Here is a 20,865-nt window from a genome sequence, read left to right on the forward strand (position 1 = left end):
TGGGTGCTGCTAATTGGTTTGGGGTGCAGTCATAAGGCTGTGGAAAATGGTCATGTGCTGTCTGCTTCTGTGTGGGGCCACAGGAGTCTAACTGGGGCCATCCAGTTATCAGAGATGCAAAAACCTGAAAAGACATCTCAAAAGGCCAATCTTAGGTTCCACAATAGTGATGTTATTTACAGGAGTTATTGGGGAAGTTGTAAATCTTGTGACCTTTGGAATAATGGCAGTAATCATTTAACTACAAATTCAGGCCCCTCTCATTCTTCTAACCTGGTGGCCTTTCATTAGTGTTACAGAGGCAGTTTAGGTTTGTGTGTTTTGTTGTTTTTTGTTTTTTTGAGATGGAGTTTTGCTCTGGTTGCCCAGGCTGGAGTGCAATGGCACAATCTTGGCTCACTGCAGCCTCCGCCTTCTGGGTTCAAGCGATTCTCCTGCCTCAGCCTCCTGAGTAGCTGGGATTACAGGCATGCGCCACCACACCTGGCTAATTTTGTATTTTTAGTAGAGACGGGGTTTATCCATGTTGACCAGCTGGTCTCGAACTCCTGAACTCGTGATCCGCCTGCCTCAACCTCCCAAAGTGTTGGGATTACAGGCGTGAGCCACTGTGCCCAGCACTAATTTTTTTTTTTTTTTTTTGAGACAGAGTCTCATTCCGTCACCCAGGCTGGAGTGCAGTCGCACAATTTTGGCTCTGCCCCGCCAGGTTCAAGCGATTCTCCTACCTTAGCCTCCCGAGTAGCTGGGATTACAGGCGTATGCCACCACACCCGGCTAATTTTTGTATCTTTTTCTTTTTTTTTTTTTTTTTTTTTTTTGAGCCAGAGTCTCACTCTGTTGCCCAGGCTGGAGTGCAGTGGTGCAATCTTGGCTCACTGCAACCTCTGCCTCCCAGATTCAAGAGAGTCTCCTGCCTTAGCCTCCTGAGTAGCTGGGACTACAGGCACACACCACCACACCCAGCTAATTTTTTGTATTTTTAGTAGAGATGGGGTTTCACTGTGTTGCCCAGGCTGGTGTCGAACACCTGACCTCAGGTGATCCACCCACCGTGGCCTCCCAAAGTGCTGGGATGACAGGTGTGAGCCACCACGCCTGGCCCATTAATTTTTGTATTTTTAGTAGAGATGGGGTGTTGCTATGTTGGCCAGACTGGTCTTGAACTCATGACCTCAAGTGATCTGCCCGCCTTGGCCTCCCGAAGTGCTGGGATTGCAGGTGTAAGCCACTTCGCTCAGCCTCTTCTTAATTTCTTCACTGTTCCCTTGATCTTTCAGGACTGTGTTGTTTAATTTTCATGTATTTGTACAGTTTCCAGAGTTCCTTGTGTTACTTACTTCTAGTGCTTTTTTTTTTTTTTAATTTAGAAAGAACAGAAATTTGTTTCTCACAGTTCTGGAGGCTGCAACATACTGCTTTTTATTCCATTGTGGTCTAATAAGATACTTGATAGGATTTTGATTTTTAAATATTTGTTGAGATTTATTTTGTGGCCTAACATATGGGCTATCCTGGAGAATGTTCCATGTGCTGATGAGAATATGTATTCTGCAGCTGTTGAATGAAATAGTCTGTAAATGTCTCTTAGATTCATTTGGTCTATAGTGTATTTTAAGTCTGATGCCTCTATGTTGATTTTCTAGACCATAATCTGTCCAATGCTGAAAGTAGGTGCTGAAGTCCCCAATTTATTGTACTGGGGTCTATCTCTCTCTTTATCTCTAGTAATATTTACTTTATATATCTGGGTGCTCCATTGTTGAGTGCATATATATTTACAATTGTTACATCCTCTTGCTGAATTGATCCCTTTATCATTATATAATGACCTTTTCTCTTTTTGTTTTTTGACTAAAATCTATTTTGTCTGATATGAGTATAGCTAGTCCTGCATGCTTTTAGTTTACATTTGAGTGGAATATCTTTTTTCATCCCTTCACTTAGTCTATATGCATCTTTTTAGTGAGTTTCTTATAGGCAGCATATAGCTGGATCTTGTTTTTGTTAAATTCATTTTACAAAATTTATTTTAGAGACAAGGTCTTGTTTTGTCACACAGGTTGTAGTGCAGTGGCAATCATAACTCAGCTGCAGCCTTCAACTCCTGAACTCAAACAACCCTCCTCTCTTAGCCTCCCGAGTAGCTGGGACTACAGGCACATGCCACCAGGCCCAGCTAATTTCTTTTTTTTTTTTTTTTTTTTTTTTTTTAGAGCTAGTGGTCTTGCTCTGTTGCCCAGGCTGGTGTTGAACTCAAGCGATATCCTCCTGCCTCAGCTTCCCAAAGCATGGGGATTACAGTTGTGAGTCACCATGCCTCGCCTGGATCTTGTTTTTCTAACCCACTCAGCAAGGGTATGTGTGTGTGTGTATATATACATTTTTTTTTATTGTATTTTTTTAGAGACAGAGTCTCACTCTGTCACCCAAGCTGGAGTGCAGTGGCATGATCTCGGCTCACTGCAACCTCCACCTCCCGAGTTCAAGTGATTCTCCTGCCTCAGCCTCCTGAGTAGCTGAGCTTACAGGCATGTGCCACCATGCCCGGCTAAACAGGGCTATATATTTTAATTGGGAAGTTTGAACTCTTTACATTCAAGGTTGTTATTGATGAGTGAGGGCTTATTCCTGTCATTTTGTTAATTGGTTTCTGATGTTTTGTATGTCCTTTGTTACTTTCTTCCTCTTGAAAAATTTTTTTCCTTTCCTTTTTTTAATAAGAGACAGGGTCTCACCATGTTGCCTTGGCTGGTCTCAAACTCTTGACCTTAGGCAGTTCTCCCACCTCAGCCTTCCAAAGTGCTGGGATTACAGGGTTGAGCCACCATGCCTGGTCCCTTTCTTATCTTTTGCGATTTGGTGGTTTTCTGTGATGATAATGCTTGATTTCTTTCTCATTCGTGTATCTAGTCTATCAGTGACTTTTATATTTTCACATGGTTTCTTTCTATAATTCCCTTTTCCTCCTACCATATCTTGCATACTGTAAGTGCTAATCAATGCTTTGATGCCACTTAACATAACTGGAAAGTGATTGTGATGATTGGCTAGCAGCAAGTCTTTCTCAGAAGACCAGCCTTTTGAGCCATTGTGGGTGGGCTGGGGGACAGCAGGGTTGAGAGACCGGCTATAAGGGGCAGCTCTGCTCTTGCCCTCCAACATGGAGCCCAGCTGAGCACCTGCCTTCAAGGGGAGCTCTGATGCAGGCAGCTGGATGCCTGCAAGCACACCTGTCTGGGGGCAAGGGAGAAGATAAGAAGGACAGGAAGGAAATAGATGTATTTTTAAGGAAATCATTGACTTCTGATGGAGTGTTTTGCAGATTTTTTATAGCTTTTTGTTTTTGTTTTTTTTAGAAAGTTTCTCTGTCATCAGGCAAAGACCAGGGTGGGAACAGGAAAACTAGAAAACTGGTCAAGGGAGAACAAGTCCCTTTTCCTCTCACCAGTGAACAGCAGGTGAGGAAGCAGACTCTGGGAGGAACGCTGTTCAGGATGGCTTGCTGCCTGCATGGCATGAGGCTGCTGTCTTGTGGGTGCTGGCAGCCACAATCTCCATTATTCTGAAGACCACCATTTATGGCTAGATCCAGTAGAGGTCCAGAACTTTCCCAACACTGCTGGAGAGGAAGTGTGTGTCACAGTCAGAGGAGACAGCCATGGGGAATGGAAGCACGGGAAGAAGGGGTGGGGAGGGGAGGAGAGATGAGTGGCTCTATGCTAATCTTAGGGTTCCTTCTCTGCCCTTTTGGGTACCAGAGTCAGACCCTAGGAAAGGAATTCTGCAGACAGTCTTGGAAGCACCTTCTCTGGCACTTAAGCCTTTTTCCCGAATTTCAGAGACAGAAACATACCCATCCTTGAGCAACTGCCGTGAGGCAGTGTGGAATTCTAGGGTGTTGATAACTGTGAGCTACCAGGCCTGCTGGACATTTGCATTCTGGCATTTTAATTCCTTGTCCTGAGATTTTGACTCTTTGCCATGTTCTTGGAACTCCTGGATCTTTCTGGAGTCTGAAAGAGGATCAAAATCTCAGCTCCATTGAGCAAACACAGACGCTTCTGGGGGAGAGCTAATGCTCATTTGTTCATCATGGGTCAATTGTTCAAGATCAAGCACCTTTCTGATCTCTCTTGTCCACAGAGAAAAAAACACATTACTCCACAGTTGGCTTCTCAGATTTGCTGTCTAGTTGTCAACCTGAGACCTTCCTTGGAAGCATGGCTTCTGCACAAGTGGGTTACATTGACTGTACCACAGTGGCTCTTAAAACAAGGTTTTTGACCTAAGGAGCCTGTTCTCCAGGCTGATCTGAACCCCTCAAAGACATGGCAAGCAGGTGACATTTCTGCCCAGGGGATTTGCTGAGAGATCTGGAAGGTACAAAGCCACCTTAGGCTTCAATGGATGAGTGAATTTTTACCACGAACCCCAAAGGGCTGATTTGACTTTTTCTATTACGTATATCCAACACAGAGAGCAGGCTTGGGGAAATTTTGTCTGGACTCAGAAAATTCATCAGTTTCTTGGGAATCATCAGCTACTACACTTGAAAGACCAGAGTATGGTTATTCCCCAACACCAAGTTGGGCCTTAATTTTCCCATCTGACCTGTCTCTAACATGTGAATCAGTCCCACCTTCCCCGACCACATGAGTAAAGTGTTCTGTGATGCTTGGCTGTAGATGCAGTGTGACAACTGCCTGAAGCACATGATCTCAGGCACCAGATGGCATTGCTGCTCAGTAGAGCCATATGCTAACAGCCTTCCTAGAGGACACTGGTAACAGCATTCTCCCCAACTATTAAGATCTATTGTTTTGTTTAAGCAAAGACCAAAGAAGCAGCGAAGATACAAGAATTAAAACGGCAATCCTTGCTGGGCGCGGTGGCTCAGCCTGTAATCCCAGCACTTTGGGAGGCCAACATGGGCAGGTCACTTGAGGCCAGGAGTTCGAGATCAGCCTGGCCAACATGGTGAAACACCGTCTCTACTAAAAATACAAAAATTAGCCCAGCATGGTGGCACATGCCTGTAATTCTGGCTACTCGGGAGGCTGAGGCAGGAGAATTGCTTGAACTTGGGAGGCAGAGGTTGCAGTGAGCCAAGATCGTACCACCGCACTCCAGCCTGGGTGACAGAGCAAGGCTCTGTGCTGAAAACAAAAAACAAAAAACAAAAAACAAAAAAGGCAATCCTCAACATGGTGAGATGCAGCCATACCCAAAGGACCCCAAAAGGGGCCTTATGGTAGCAGGAGGATCCTAAATGTGGACCCTCACAAAGGGAATGCAGCCCAAGTTAAAAGTGCTTCTTCCTTTGTTAAGGAAGTGATTATGTGAATAACCTCAGTATTCTCAGTGGGAAAGTATCTGGCAATGAATTTGTAGCCACAACTTGGAAGTTTCTGGAAGAAATCAACCTCCCACAGCCACCTTTGGCTGACTGCTTGTGTTGGGTCTGCAGACTTCCTTTCAATCAGCCTGCAAAAGCCCCATCTGGCCACTTGGTCACAGTTTTACTGCTTCTTCACCTCTTGTTCCTATTCACCCTACACATCACTTCCTGGAAGTGGACCAGCTTTATAACCAACCTAGAAAGATCAGGTTGAATTTGGCTTTAGAGATGTGAAGCTCCTCAATTTTCTTCCCTCTGTGGAAGTTTTATTAGAATAATCTCTTCCCTTTGTTGTCCTCTTCCTAACTAACCTAATCTCAAGGCTCAAAGCTTTAAAGGCAAATCTTAAAATGTGTTGCATCAGAAAGCCAAGGCAGAAAGCCGATCACCTAACAGGCTATTGTAATTTAAGGCTCCAAATAACTGTTAAAAGTGTGTATCTTCTGTTCTGCCTAAAAGAAAGAGGCTGAAATGTCAATTATCATTTAGAGTTGTGAGTGAATTGCATTTTTATTTACATTTAAGAGTCTCTCTCCCTCCTTGTGTTCTAGTCTTTGAATGGCTCACACTTGGACTTAGCGTAGGCTCCTATGGGAGGAGCGGGCGGTAGTGAGAATCCTCATCAAATGGAGTAACATGACCCAAATCTCTAGAGGTTTCATAATTTTGCTCTTGCTTCTAAAAACATAATCATCTCTTATGGGGTGTTATGTGCTTTGTATCCTGAAATTTTCCACTTGCTGCTTCTTGGTGTGAGGCGAGAAATGCCAGCATGTGGCACTGCAGGAGGAGACTGGTGGAAGCCGCAGGGCTAGGCCTTCACTTCCCAGTGACACTGTTCCCAATTCCCTCCAGGATAAGCTGAGACTCCTCAGGATGTGGTTCTGCAGCAGATGAGGTGCGAAGAAAGCCTGCTCTGCCGTGGGCACCCAGGATGGCACTGAGTTCTAAAAGGCAAAGGGTATGTGGTGAGGAGCCAGGCTGAGGCCCTGGTGTGGTACCATCATGGGCAGCAGCACCATTTGAGGCCAGGTAGGAGAGACGTGCAGGGCCTGGCCCCCCAAGAGACCAGCAGACAAACTGAGGCGGCACAGAGAGAGATTCCAGTGTCACCAGGAAGACTGCAGATCATAACAACAATGGCTGCTGATTTGGCATCAAAGAGGTGGCATTGTCAAAGCCATAACTGCTGAAAATGGCACCAACATGCTGCAGCTGGAGAGAGTGGGTGACCAACATTTGTTTGAAGAACAGATGATGCTCTTTGAATGGCTCAGCCAACAGTCCAAAGTTTTAAGGGAAGACCTCTCTGCCAGCTTCTCTTGGACAATGTCTCATGTAAAACCTCCGAGGCACTTACATAGCATATTTTTGTGTCCACTCTCTTGCTAGTCTGTTGTACCTGGAATAAAAAAGCAGAGGGAGTGACACCCTCACTTGAAATGGTCACTTCCCTTCAATGTGGTGCAGAGAACAGGACTGATGTGGGGAATGCTGCTGCTGCTGCTTGTCAAACGTCTACGGCTGATGGGTGAGTGGAATAAAGGCTTTTCCCGGAGCAGAAGCACATCAGACATGGCTGTAAACCCCCAGCTGGGTGAACCCCTCATGTGTAAACCCCAAACTGTTGATTCTCCATAACTATCTGCTGTGGAAGATTTAATAATGCAAAACTTCCTCCCTTTCTTTCTCCTGTCCTACAATATGGATGCAGGGAGGACAGAGAAGAGACACACAAAGGTCAGTTTGTACTAGTTACAGGCCGTCCAGCACACAAACTCCAGAACAAGGGCTTGGGAATCTGCCTACCGGGGTGTGCATCAATACAATCCTCAGCAGCTGTTCTGCCCCTCTGTGCCCTGGCTTTTTTGATTGCTTGCCATGGGGAAAGTATCTGCCTTGTGTGCTTGTGGGGAAACTAGAGAAGTCTGTATGTAAAGCACATGGAGCAGGCCAGGCATCCATTGAAGACTATGCAGGTGTGTGCACTTACTCTCATCATTGTAATGAGACCTGATGCTATGAGACTATAAATTAGAGAGATTTATAGTTACAAGAGGCACTAAAAAAAAAATCACTTTTGGTATGTCTAAAATATCTCGTAAAAAGTGTTAAAATAAACAAAAGTTAAACCCAGTCAATTAAAAATTTTGACTGTTATTGAGAAAACTCCAATGAGGGAAATTATAAGATCTATAACGGTCTTAAGAAAAATATAATTTGAAAAAAACATGTGGCTGAGTGTGGTGGCTCATGCCTATAATACCAGCACTTTGGGTGGCCTAGCTGGGCAGATTGCTTGAGTCCAGGAGTTTAAGACCAGCCTGGGCAACATGGCAAAACCCTGTCTCTACAAAAAATTAGCCAGGTGTGGTGGGACACGCCTGTAGTCCCAGCTACTCAGGAGGCTGAGGCAGGAGGATAGGTTGAGCCCGGAAGATCGAGGCTGCAGTAAGCTGTGATCACACCACTGCACTTCAGACTGGGCAACAGAATGAGACCCTGTCTCAAAAAAAAAAAAAAAAAAAAAAGGGAAAAAACATACTCTATTCTAATCTCTTCAGACAGAAAAGAAGTAATGAGTAATGAACTGAAGAATGCACTCACTGAAGATGTCTTTTAAAAGGGCTAGCAATACCTTCCCTGAAGGTCCACAACCGAGATTCACACCACTCACTGGACTGCGGCCCCTGCCACACCTGGGCCTCTCTCACAGTGCTGTCAGCATTCAGAGACTAACACTTGGCGATGACTCCTTGTGCCTGCCCCACCAACTACAGACACCCTCATGCTACAGTGCATGTGGTTGTGCCTGGCCTAGGGGGTCGGAATTTTACAATTCTGGGTCTGTTAATTGGTGTTTAAACAGAGAGCTGGCAATGAAGGTCTAACACACTGCTGACTTCTGAGCTGAGCCAGCGAACTGACCACAGCAGTGTTTCCCACCTTGACTGCCCTCGGCCTCACCTTCGGTATAGCCAAGCAGACATCCCCTTGTCTTAGGCTATAAACCCTAGAATTTAAATCAGAATTTTTCTTGTTGTCAGATTCTTCCGAGTCTGTTCTTGGCTGACCACTGATTTTGCTGGTCTCGAGGGCAGGGCTTGGCAATGTTTTCATATATAGTAGCAGCAGCTAATGAGTTACCCAGGAGGGTGAACTGCTTTTATCTCCTTTTCCCTCCTTAGACTCAAAGGACATGTTAGTGAGAGAGCCAGGAGTCCAAGCCCAGGGCACACCTGCTGTGCACATGGCTCAGCATGGGCAGGAAGATGTCCGTGGGAACCTGTAGCCCAGAAGCACCAGCTCAGAGCACAGGTACTGCATGGAGCTGCCTGGGGCAGTCATGGTGCAAAGGCAACCCAAAGAGGACACGTACTTCTCTCTGTCGGCCTTGTAGGTGTGGGCTATCTCTGGCACCAGAGGGTCATCGGGGTTGGGGTCGCAGAGCAGCGAGCAGATGGACAAGAGAACTGGGAAGAAAAGAAAAGGTTGGTCAGCTGTAGCCACGAGGCTACTGGGTCACCCCTGGGTAAACTTCCCTGAACTTGCACTCTGTATTTTGACCAAGCAGTTGTCTTCCCTTCAACAGCCCAATCTAAATTTCTTGATGCACCACTTGCCCTGTCCCATGTATCAGCCGAGGCGGTCCTCACTGTGTGGCTTGAGGCATGCTGTGCTAGGATACTTCTCTCCTGGATGCATCCTGGTTCTCATTCCCCTTCTCCACTGAAGCACCCCATCTTAGTCTTCAACTGCCCTCCCATCCTTGTCTGTACCCTACATCATGCACCTCTGGCATTTAGTCCTAGGGGTCCTGTTTACTGTCAAGGAAACAAGAATTCAGAGCACTCAAGTAACTTGTCCAAGGTCACAGACTTGGAACACCCAATAAATGGATAAAAATGAAATTCTGGACCAGGTGTGGTGCCTCACGCCTGTAATCCCAGCACTTTGGGAGGCTGAGGCAGGCAGATCACCTGAGGTCGGGAGTTCAAGACCAGCCTGACCAACATGGAGAAACCCTGTCTCTACTAAAAAAATACAAAATTAGCTAGGCATAGTGGTGCATGCCTGTAATCCCAGCTACTCGGGAGGCTGAGGCAGGAGAATCTCTTGAATCTGGGAGGTGGAGGTTGCAGTGAGCCAAGATCGCGCCATTGCACTCCAGCCTGGGCAACAAGAGCGAAACTCGATCTCAAAAAAATAAAATAAAATAAAGAGATTCTGAACCAGGTCCTTCTAACTGCAAAGCAGATGCATCCTCCTGTCTCTAGGAGATGCCAGCACTGTCTCTAGGATGTGCACGCAGTGTGGCTCTCAGCAACCCTAGGGGAAGGGAATCACCCACTAGGGCTGTGGTGAGGAGCAGAAGGAACTGTGGTGCCTGGATTCTTGGGGTCCCAGGGAGAAATGCAAACTTTCATTCCTGGCTTTGCTTTCGACTCACCATATGATTCCAAACAAACTGGATTCAGTGAATCCATCAAAGTTCTGACCACAGGTCCCCACACGTAAAGCTACAAATGACAGGGGCAGGTTTGCGTTTCTTAAGATACTTGGCTGGGCACAGTGGCTCATGCCTATAATCCCAGTGCTTTGGGAGGCCACAATGGGAGGACTGCTTGAGACCAGGAGTTTGAGAATGGCCTAGGCAACAAAGTGAGACCCTGTCTCCTCTACAGAAAAATTTAAAAATTAGGCCAGGCTCTGTTTCTCTTGGGTTGATTTTTCACCATCCTACCCACGCTCCACCTGCCAGGATACTGCACCATCTACATTCAGGTCTCTCGTGCATACATAGCCCATGCACAGCCCATCTTAGTTCAGAAGGAATATCTGCATTTCTAAGCTCAGTTTAGACTGGTTTCTTAAACTTCAACCAGAGACATGTGCTCAACATCATTTATTTTGGGAAGGGAGGATTTCTCCACCAACTTTGAGGCCCCCGGGGGCATGCCCTGTATCTTCCTTCAGGGCTGACTCACAGTCTGTTTTGTGCTTATTAGATAAATAAATGAGGGAACAGAGAAGGTAATGTAATATTTGCCTTTCTTATTTTTGGATAAAAAAATATAAGTAGAATCAGTATTTTCTTCTTGCACCAATGTGACAGTCTTGAGCACACCAGGGCAATTGACTGCTGAGAAGCGCCAGGGAGCGGGGCACAAAGTTCTGCTGGTGCTGCCTCGTAGGGGTGTTAGGATATCCACTTACAGGCACAGCAGTGGACAGGGCTATGTGACCTGGGAAAGGTGACTGCTCTCTCTGAGCCTCCATTTCTACTCAGTCAGTGCTGGGGTAAAAACATGTGTAAGAGAGCACACAGAGCATGCCATCAGCATCTCTACCTTTTGACACAGTCAACGCTGGAGACCACTGAGACCGCAGGATATCAAGGCAGATGCTGCCATTGCTGTTGATATTAGGGTGATAAATTTTGGTTGTGAAAGCAACCTGCAAAGACAAGAGATCCCAAATCAGACAAACCACAGGGATGTCTGGGAAATGAACCAAGTAAAGCAGAAGCAGCCGCTGCTGGGCTGTACCTGGAGTGTGCTGCAAACCTGGCCCCACAGTGCAGGCTAAGCCAGACCCCCACTCCCAAACTCTAATGGGATATGGAAGTGAGTGATCACCCAGAAGTTCCCTGACCCATTCCCTGCTGGATTCTCATTCTGAACATAGGGGGATTGATACCATCTCCCTGAAAGCAGTATGCTCTGAGGAGTAACAAGGGTGGTAGAAAGGACTCAAAAGCCCAGAAGTTTTACACAAAAAGCAGTGATGTTTTGTTGATGTATCAGCAGAAAAGCTCAGGCCCAAAGACTTCATGACTAAAACACCAAAAGCAATGGCAACAAAAGCCAAAATAGACAAATGGGATCTAATTAAACTAAAGAGCTTCTGCACAGCAAAAGAAACTGTCATCAGAGTGAACAGGCAACCGACAGAATGGGAGAAAAATTTTGCAGTCCACCCATCTGACAAAGGGCTAATATCCAGAATCTACAAAGAACTTAAACATTTTTATAAGAAAAAATCAAACAACCCCATCAAAAAGTGGGCAAAGGATATGAGCAGACACTTCTCAAAAGAAGACATTTATGCAGCCAACAGACACATAAAAAATGCTCATCATCACTGGTCATCAGAGAAATGCAAATCAAAACCACAATGAGATACTATCTCACAGCAGTTAGAATGGTGATCATTAAAAAGTCAGGAAACAACAGATGCTGGAGAGGATGTGGAGAAATAGGAATGCTTTTACACTGGTGGTGGGAGTGTAAATTAGTTCAACCATTGTGGAAGACAGTGTGGCGATTCCTCAAGGTATTCCTCTAGTTCTAGAAATGGTATTTCTAGAACTAGAAATGCCATTTGATTCAGTAGTGATCCCATTACTGGGTACATACCCAAAGGATTATAAATCATGCTACTATAAAGACACATGCACACGTATGTTTATTGCGGCACTATTCACAATAGCAAAGACTCGGAACCAACCCAAATGTCCATCAATGATAGATTGGATTAAGAAAATGTGGCATATATACACCACGGAATACTATGCAGCCATAAAAAAAGGATGAGTTCATGTCCTTTGCAGAGACATGGATGAAACTGGAAACCATCATTCTCAGCAAACTATCACAAGGACAGAAAACCAAACACTGGGCCAGGCACGGTGGCTCACACCTGTAATCCCAGCATTTTGGGAGGCCGAGACAGGTGGATCACCTGAGGTCAGGAGTTCGAGACCAGCCTCAACATGGAGAAACCCTGTCTCTATTAAAAATACAAAATTAGCCGGGCGTGGTGGTGCAGGCCTGTAATCCCAGCTACTCAGGAGGCTGAGGCAGGAGAACTGCTTGAACCTGGGAGGTGGAGGTTGCGGTGAGCTGAGATCGCGCCATTGCACTCCATCCTGGGCAACAAGAGCAAAACTCTGTCTCAAAAAAAAAAAAAAAAAAAAGAAAACCAAACACTGCATGTTCTCACTCATAGGTGGGAATTGAACAATGGGGACACAGGGCAGGAACATCACACACCAGGGCCTGTCGGGGGGTGGGGGGCTGAGGCAGGGATAGCATTAGGAGAAATACGTAATGTAAATGATGAGTTGATTGGTGCAGCAAACCAACATGGCACATGTATGCCTATGTAACAAACCCGCACGTTGTGCACATGTACCCTAGAACTTAAAGTATAATAATAAAAAAAAAGAAAGAAAAAGAAAAGCTCAGGCCGTGGACCCTCTGCCAGGCCACAAACCCTCCCCACCTTTCTATTTCACCCTTTGTAAGAACCCCCTTCTCAGAATTTAGCCCTAAAATACCCTTGTGCACTTCAAATATGTAAGGATACCCACTGGAACAAAAGATGTGAAACCTGAATGTCTTCAGATTGATTACTGGTTAAATTAATGTTATATATAAGCAACAGAATATTACACCTGTTTAAAAAGAATGAGGTGAATTTTTAAAACATGAATGTGATCATATGGAACAATTTCCAAGATATATTGCTATGGGAAAAGCAAGATGCAGATTCATGGAAAGGTCTGTTCCATTCATGGGAGAAACAAGGAAGCACAAACAAGTGCTTATCCAGGTTGAGATTACTCTTGGAAGAGAAATGAAAAGACAAGTAGGACTCAATGCCTTGTGAAAAAAAAGGCGGGGGGGCCAGGCGTGGCTAGAGAGACAAAGTTTAAAGAAGGTCCTATTTTCTACTGTATACTCTCCTACATTTGACTTTTTTTTTTTCTTTTTTAAACCACAGCCACACATTACTTCTTCAAATGACCTTGGACCTCAGAGCCTTCACTATACGTAGGTACATGGTACCTCTCCCAGGGATGTTGTGGGACCCATGAAGAGTCCGCTCTCTGTGATGTGCAAGGTGCTCTGAGTCAGGTGCAGCTTCCACTGCTATAGGAGCCTAAGAATCCGCCTCACCTACACTCCCTCTGTGTGAGCAGTGACCCCAATGCAGGGGCTGGGGCAAAGGAACATAGGATTTTGCCGGCCGGGCGCGGTGGTCACGCCTGTAATCCCAGCACTTTGGGAGGTTGAGGTGGGTGGATCACAAGGTCAGGAGTTTGAGACCAGCCTGGCCAATATGGCGAAACCTCGTCTCTACTAAAAAATACAAAAAAATTAGCCGGGCATGTGGCACATGCCTGTAATCCCAGCTACTTGGGAGGCTGAGGCAGGAGAATTGCTTGAATCCGGGAGGCAGAGGTTGCAGTGAGCCGAGATCACGCCACTGCACTCCAGCCTGGGTGACAGAGCGAGATTCCGTCTCAAAAAAAAAAAAAAAAAGGGATTTTGCCTCCTCCGCTAGCTCTGAGAACTCACTGGTACTTCTTAGTCTAGACGGAGGATGCACAAACATCTTTTATATCATTATCTACAATTTTTTGCATGTTTGATATAGTTTTTAATAGTTTTTTTTTAAACTTACTTTCAAATATGAGAAGACAGTTGTGTGCATGTAGCTTGAACATCTATTACCATATAATTTTTCCCAGGAAGGGTCAAACTTCAAAATCATCGCAGACATTAAGTATCTGCCTCAATATCTCCAATACAGATCATGCAATCTTGCCAGATTCCTCCTATTGTCAGAAAATTTGTGCCAAAACATAAATCCAGTTGCTCCTGTTCCCCTGTGGAAGGAGATTTTTAAAAGACAGAAGCACTTTCTTCTCTCATAGAGTGTCACTGTCACCTTTCAGCTCACATCTCTCCTTGTTAAAATAATCCCAACTCACCCACAGAGCTTTCTTCTTATTTTTTTAATAATAACCACTGTTGGCTGGGCACAGTGGCTCACGCCTGTAATCCCAGCACTTTGAGAGGCCATGGTGGGTGGATCACCTGAGGTCAGGAGTTCGAGACCAGCCTGCCCAACATGGCAAAACTCCATCTTTACTAAAAATACAAAAAATTAGCCAGCGTGGTGGCGGGTGCCTGTAATCTCAGCTACTTAGGAGGCTGAGGCAGAAGAATCACTTGAACCTGAGAGGCGGAGGTTGCAGTGAGCTGAGATTGTGCCACTGCACTCCATCCTGGGAGACAAGAGTGAAACCATGTCTCAAAAAAAAAAAATAATAATTAAAAAAACAATAATAATAATCACAGTTTCTCCTTTGTCCTTGGGCAATTAGGTATCCTGAAAACACCCAACAGACATTCAGGACTACATTGGTATCTGTTTAAGGAAAATCCTCAGCTGCTCACACGGTAATGAAAGAGACAAGCTAGAAAATTACTACTTGATAAGACTCTGCCACAGTCTCTCCAGAGGGGAAGGGAGAAGGGGTGGATCACAGCACCATGAAGCATGCTTATGATTTTTCAACCAAACTCCCTTGAACAGCAGTTGTACTCCAATGTGGTGAAGCTATTTTAGCATCTGTCATTGCCCTGCTCAGCACACCCCACTCCCTTGCCAAAAGCTTAAAAGGTCTCTGGGATCCTAAGCATATTTAACCAAGATTTAAAATGCTCAGGCACCAGGTAGGCTCTGGTGGCGATGTCTGGACAGAGCTGCAGCTGGTGAGCACAGAAGGGGCTTCTTCACACTGACTCAGATAAACAACATGCAAAACAGCAGCTAAGCCTCTGACTCAAATTGAACCATCAAGGCCAAGTCAAGGCAGTAAGACACAGCAACATCACAACCCCTCAGCTAAGGGGTCTGATGCAGATGCAGGACTTTCGAGTAAGTCTTGACAAAATGCACAACCTGGCCAAGCGTGGTGGCTCACACTTGCAATCCCAGCACTTTGGGAGGCGGAGGTGGGTGGATCACCTAAGGCCAGGAGTTCGAGACCAGCTTGGCCAACATTGTGAAACCCTGTCTCTACTAAAAATAACACAAAAATTAGCCATGTGTGGTGGCGAGTGCCTGTAGTCCCAGCTACTCAGGAGGCTGAAGCAGGAGAATCGCTTGAACCCCAGCCTCTTCTCCACAAGGCAGCAGAGTGATCGTGTCGGTGTGGCAATCCCCACAACGGCGTGCAGACCCTATTCCTGGGGCCATCCGTACCCCTCTGGCCTCCTTCCCAACTCCTCACAGGCTCACTCCCCTGGGGCAGTTTCCTGGGGACCTGTCCGCCCCCTTGCTGAGCTCCTGCAGTTCCCCCTTCTCAGGGCGATCTCTCCACCACCCCGGTTCCTGCTGCCAACCACTGCTTGTGCTCCTTCCCAGTGCTGAGTAGCTCACATGCTAAATGCCGTGTCTCCTCCACAGGACTATGACCCTCAGGGCAGGCTCGGCCACCCATGCAGAGCCCAGGTGAGAAGGAGTATGAGGTCCAAGGGTTCAGGGAGTGAGAAGACCTGCAGTGCACAAGACATGCTAGGGCAGAGTGGTCGAGGCAGCTCCCTGGACTTCTCCTTCCCTTTGGTGGCACTGCTTTCTAAAGCTCCACTGATGGGATGGTGTGTGCATGAAGGGCAAAGGAGGCTTGCTATTCTTTTAACTTAATAAAGGAAAGTGAAGGTGTGACTCACCAGTCCTAAACCAGGGTGTGTCCACCTTGGCACTACTGACACTTGGGGCTGACCATTCTCTGTCATGGGAAGGGTGGCTCTCCTGTGCACTGTAGGGAATCCCTGGAATACCCTGGCCTTTGCCCACTAGATACCAGTAGTACCCCCTCACCACAGTTTTGATAACCCAAAATATCCTAAGATGTTGCCCAAATGTCCCTGGGGCAGTAGCAAAATCACCCCGCCTGAGAACCCCTGTCCTAACTCTAAGGGACTGCAGAGAAGGGAGCCAGAGCCTGGAGACATGACCAGACTCAGCTACAGTCACAAGGAGAAGCATTCAAACTGTGGCCTCAGTAAGGCCAGCACCAGCTCACCCCACTGACCCTTGATCACAACAGGTGCTAATTCCCGAAGTCCAGTAATTAAAGTCCTGGGAAACTGTCACCACAGGGTGGAGCAGTGGGCCCTCGGAGAAACCCCACGTACAGCTCTTTTTACCTATACCTGACTTGAAGGGCCCCTTGTCACATGCTGTCCTTCATCCAAACATCAGGGGAGTTGTGAGGGGGACCTCACCTTTGGGGGCTTGAACGGGTAATCCGTAGGAAAGTGGATGGTCAGGAAGAAAACACCTCCTTGGTAAGGACTGTCATTCTGGAAGGATGAGACACAGAAAGAGATCAGTGCATGTGCTAAGCCCAAAGTGCAAGAAGCAAAACTGGAGTGGTGCGCTCAGCAGCTACTACCTACCGGGCCCATGATGGTGGCCTGCCAGTGGAACACTACAAAACAAAAGAGAGACGGGCATGTAAGAGACCCCCCAAGAAACACGTCTATTCTACTGAAAAGGCACTGCTAAATTACAGCGCACTGTCTACACGAGATGCACTCACTTCTGACACCAACTGCAAGACTGGGGTTCCCCAAACCACCCAAGATGCGATAACTGCCTAGGACTCCCAGAGCTCACTGAAAGCGGTTGTGCTTAAGATTGCCGGTTATCACAGGGAAACAGCATAGGTTAACATCAGGAGGGTCCAAACGCAGAGTTTCCATTCTTCTCTCTCCGTGGAGTCAGGATGTGTTACTCTCCTGGCATTGCTGTATGGCAACACACACAGAGCACCCAATCAGGGATGCTCATCGGAGCCTCCGTATTCAGAATTCTTATTGGAGCTCCACCCTGAGAGCATGACTGACTTATCTGAATGCCCACAGGGCTGATCTCAGGCTCCAGTTTCCAGCTCCTCCAGGCATGATCCAAACCCCCACTTTATTTTATTTTTTAGTTTTTTGAGATGGTCTCACTCTGCCACCCAGGCTGGTGGGCGGTGGCATGATTATAGCTCACTGTAGTCTCAAACTCCTGGGCTCAAGCTATCCTTCTGCCTCAACCTCCTGAGGAGCTGGGACAACAAGTGTGTGCCACCACATCTGGCTAATTTTTTTACTTTTATTTTTTCATTTTTGTAAAGATGGGGTCTTGCTATGTTGCCCGGGCTAGGCTCTCACCTTAAATCACATGGCTGGTCTACTTGGTGTGGCCATTCCTCACCCTAAATCATATGGTTGGTGTGCATTAAAGCTTCCATCCAAACAAAGACATTCCTATCAGGTGTGGTATCTTAGAGATCGCCCCCTATGTGTTAAGGATGAAGGCCAGATCTTTTGGGGACAAGATTAAATTCTTTTTGTTGTTATTGTTTTGTAGAGATGGGGTTTCACCATGTTGCCCAGGCTGGGCTCAAGAAATCTGCTAGCCTCAGCCTCCCAAAGTGCTGGGATTACAGGCGTGAGACACTGTGCTTAGCCAAGATTAAATTCTTTACTACACAAATGCCAGTAACTACAATTCAGTCAGTTCTTTGCACAGAATTAAGCCTTGGCTACGCTTCAGCCATTTTCCTTATTGCTCTTTATAAACCCTTCTATTCCTTGGTTCTTCTCCTGATTCACTGTGAAGCCCTCTTCAAAGAGTGTCTCTCAGGAGCCAACTGCCCGTGGCCCTGGAGCCTCATGGGTGCTGCCTCCATCTGAGTCCTCTCCTGCCCAACCTCCCCTGGGCAGTGCCCTGTGCTCTAGGCACTCAGTAACAAGGTCATGATGAGCCCCTCTCATGCTTCTCTTCCAGGTCACCACCATTTGGCGAGAGTTTAGAGCTCCCTCTTGCTGCACATCACACCCTACACCCTCTCCAGCATCTCAGGTGACTTTCACTGCTCTACCCATTCCCAGAACAGCTCCTGTATATCAGCAAGGCTAGCCTAGTGTGACCCAAACACTCACATTCAAGGCTCCCAAGTCATACAAATGGTCCCAGGGATATTGACTCTAGGGCCTTGGTGGAAAATGCCTACTCACCCACATGAGTGGGTTGCTGGGATCATCTGAAGGGCCTGTTATTATCAAGAGAATTCTGTCTCATATGGATTCATAGTGGATATGGAATTAGCCCAAAGTTTCAGACCTGGTCCTGTCCTGGGTTTCCTGTCACCTGTTTAAGTACCCCACAAGCTCTACGCAACAGGAGGCCTAGGAAAGCGCCAAGGTTTGGGGTGGGAGCACAAGCGCAGGGACTAAAGCAGAAGTTTCCCAAGCCCCTAGAGGTGTTCAAAAGTAGTCAAGGTGGCCCATGAGCCCTTTTCAATATTTCAAAGAAATGGTGCTGAAGAGAACACCTTTACCTGTAATAAGGCTGCCTGAGTTAATGAAAATATCACTTTTTTTTTGCTTTTGACTGTTTTTATTCGAATTCATGCTAATCATTAGTTGAAAGTAGACATATCTTTGCCTAATATTCATGTGAATGGAATCTTTATTAAATAAAAGTGTTTTTGATAATATATTTCAGAACGGAAGGTTAGAATCCTCTGGTCTTGTTCACTTTAACCCTGAGGGCTGCTGAGACACTAAGAGTGCTTGAGAGCAGAGTCCGAAGAGAAGGCCTCAAAAGCAAGAGGACGAGAAAGGATATACAGGAGGGATGCTGGAAATGGCTGTGAGCCCATGAGGCGGGTGTGAAATGGCCCCAAAGGCTAGCTTCCAATGCTGTCTGAACCTCATCCACTGAGGTCTGACGGTGGTGGCTAGCCTTGATGCTAGCCTCTCTTAGCACTGGGCTCTGGTGCAAGGTAAATCTGAGCTGAGCTGAGCATGAAGGAGCTGCCTCTAGACAGGTAAGGCTAAACAAGAACTAGTTCAAGCTTACAGCGACCCCAGTTTAATCTGATATTACCTTAAGTGACAGGTAAGAGGGGAAGCATGCTATGGAGACCTGGGGTGCTTATGAGGATGACATGAGGTAAACACTGATTAGCAGGGAGCAGAGTGATGAGCAGGTACCAGGAGACAGTGGAGCAGAGTCATTCTTGTTTCTTACACTCTGCATAGGCAGCTGGGAAACATTTCTGCTTTGCTCCAAAAATGAGATTTAAACTCCCACACAAAACCTTTAGAGTCCTCCATTTTCAGTGGCTCCATCTGCCTACCGCTGGCTCCTCTAAGCTCAGTCCCCTCCCAGGACATGCAGGCACACATGTGATGCCATGCCTCCTTTTTTCCAGCTTTGTGAAATTTCTTTTTTTTATTGTAGTTAAAAATATGTAATAAAATATGCAATTTAAACAACTTTTAAGTGTACAATTCTGTGGCATTAAATGCCTTCACAATGCTGTAGAACCATCCCCCCATCCATTTCTAAAACTTTCCATCACCCCCAACAAATTCTGTATCCATGAAACAATATTTCTCCCATTTCCACCCCCCATCAGCCTCAGGTAATCTCTCATCTACCGTCTGTCTCTATGAATTTCTCTAGTCTAGATATTTCATGTAAGTGGAATCATATAGTCATTCTTTTCTTTCCGGCTTATTTCACTTGGGATGTTTTCATGTTGTAATGTGTATCAGAACCATATTTTGTTTATCTATCGTCCACTGATGGGCACTTGGGTTGTTACCAGCTTCTGAAAATCATGAATAATGGTGCCGTGAACATTGGCATACACATTCTGTCTCACTCTGTTTTTGATTCTTTGGTATATGTACCTCTGACACCACTCTCCTTGAACACATAGTATCTCCCCTCCCCACCTATTTTCCTATGGCTGCAGTTACTGAAGCCTCACAGGGAAGGATTGGTGTCACAGAGCCCAAGAAGCCCAGAAAGTGGAGACAAGGTGAGTGGGCAGAGGACAGACCTGGAAACCCTAGTGCTGGGCAGCTCAGCCTCAGCCAGCACCTGTGAGGGACGGCAGAGGCCTGGAACAGGCAGTGCTGCTTCTCCCTCTCTCTCCCGAGAAGCTGCCCACAGCTGCTTCTTCAGTCTCCGCCAGGGAAGAGTGGAAGTGGGAGAAAATAATAGGGATTGCCCTTCCCCTTGGCAGAGGCAAGTGGCCACTGCCCTACCCCGCCCTGCCCCTCCTCCACTGTCCTGCTCTGCTCCCAGGAGCTGCAGCAGCACCAGGTCCTCTAGACCAACTCCAACAATATTTACACCAGCACCCAAGTTTGACTTGGCCAAGGGCACTTTCCAGCAGCTGATGTGACTCCTCAGGCCAAGCTGGCTTTCTCATGTGCCAGAAGAGGGAAGCGGTGACTATGGGACACGAGAGGCAATGCAGGTTCTACTTTGAGTATAAGCTGACCAGCCAAGCTGCTGTGAACTCATGGCCTAGACCTCAAATGAAAAAGCCATTCACAAGCAAATGAAGGGAAAATAACTGATTGGTTTTCTTAAATACTGCTTGGCTGATAATTTGGTTGTTTGGTTTTGTTTGTGTTTGTTTGTTTGTTTTTCAGACGGAGGCTGTTGCCCAGGCTGGAGTGCAGTGGCACGATCTCGGCTCACTGCAACCTCTGCCTCCTGGGTTCAAGCGATTCTCCTGCCTCAGCCTCCCAAGTAGCTGGGATTACAGGCACGTGCCAGCATGCCCAGCTAATTTTTGTACTTTT

General features: G+C 46.5%; 1 protein-coding gene across 7 annotated transcripts in view; it reads right to left on the reverse strand.

The window, feature by feature from the left end:
- Nucleotides 1-3,312: 3,312 nt before the first annotated feature.
- The window catches only part of UBE2D4 (ubiquitin conjugating enzyme E2 D4 (putative)), a 29,770-nt gene continuing 12,217 nt past the window's right edge, over nucleotides 3,313-20,865 (reverse strand). For 2 of the 7 annotated variants that reach the window (XM_054494491.2, XM_054494495.2), the window contains exons 3-8: nucleotides 16,663-16,694; nucleotides 16,489-16,566; nucleotides 10,753-10,858; nucleotides 8,781-8,874; nucleotides 6,762-6,803; nucleotides 3,313-6,348 (exon numbers count right to left, since the gene is read on the reverse strand). In XM_054494491.2, coding sequence (XP_054350466.1) covers nucleotides 6,273-6,348; nucleotides 6,762-6,803; nucleotides 8,781-8,874; nucleotides 10,753-10,858; nucleotides 16,489-16,566; nucleotides 16,663-16,694 — 428 coding nt within the window. In that variant the 3' untranslated portion in view covers nucleotides 3,313-6,272. Of the gene's footprint in view, nucleotides 8,875-10,752; nucleotides 10,859-16,488; nucleotides 16,567-16,662; nucleotides 16,695-20,865 lie in introns of all 7 variants that reach the window. The other 5 variants (XM_054494493.2, XM_054494492.2, XM_063667365.1 and 2 more) reach the window with 5 other exon arrangements.

The sequence above is a fragment of the Pongo pygmaeus genome, chromosome 6 (assembly GCF_028885625.2).
Source record: "Pongo pygmaeus isolate AG05252 chromosome 6, NHGRI_mPonPyg2-v2.0_pri, whole genome shotgun sequence".
In the NCBI taxonomy this organism is placed as follows: Eukaryota; Metazoa; Chordata; class Mammalia; order Primates; family Hominidae; genus Pongo; species Pongo pygmaeus.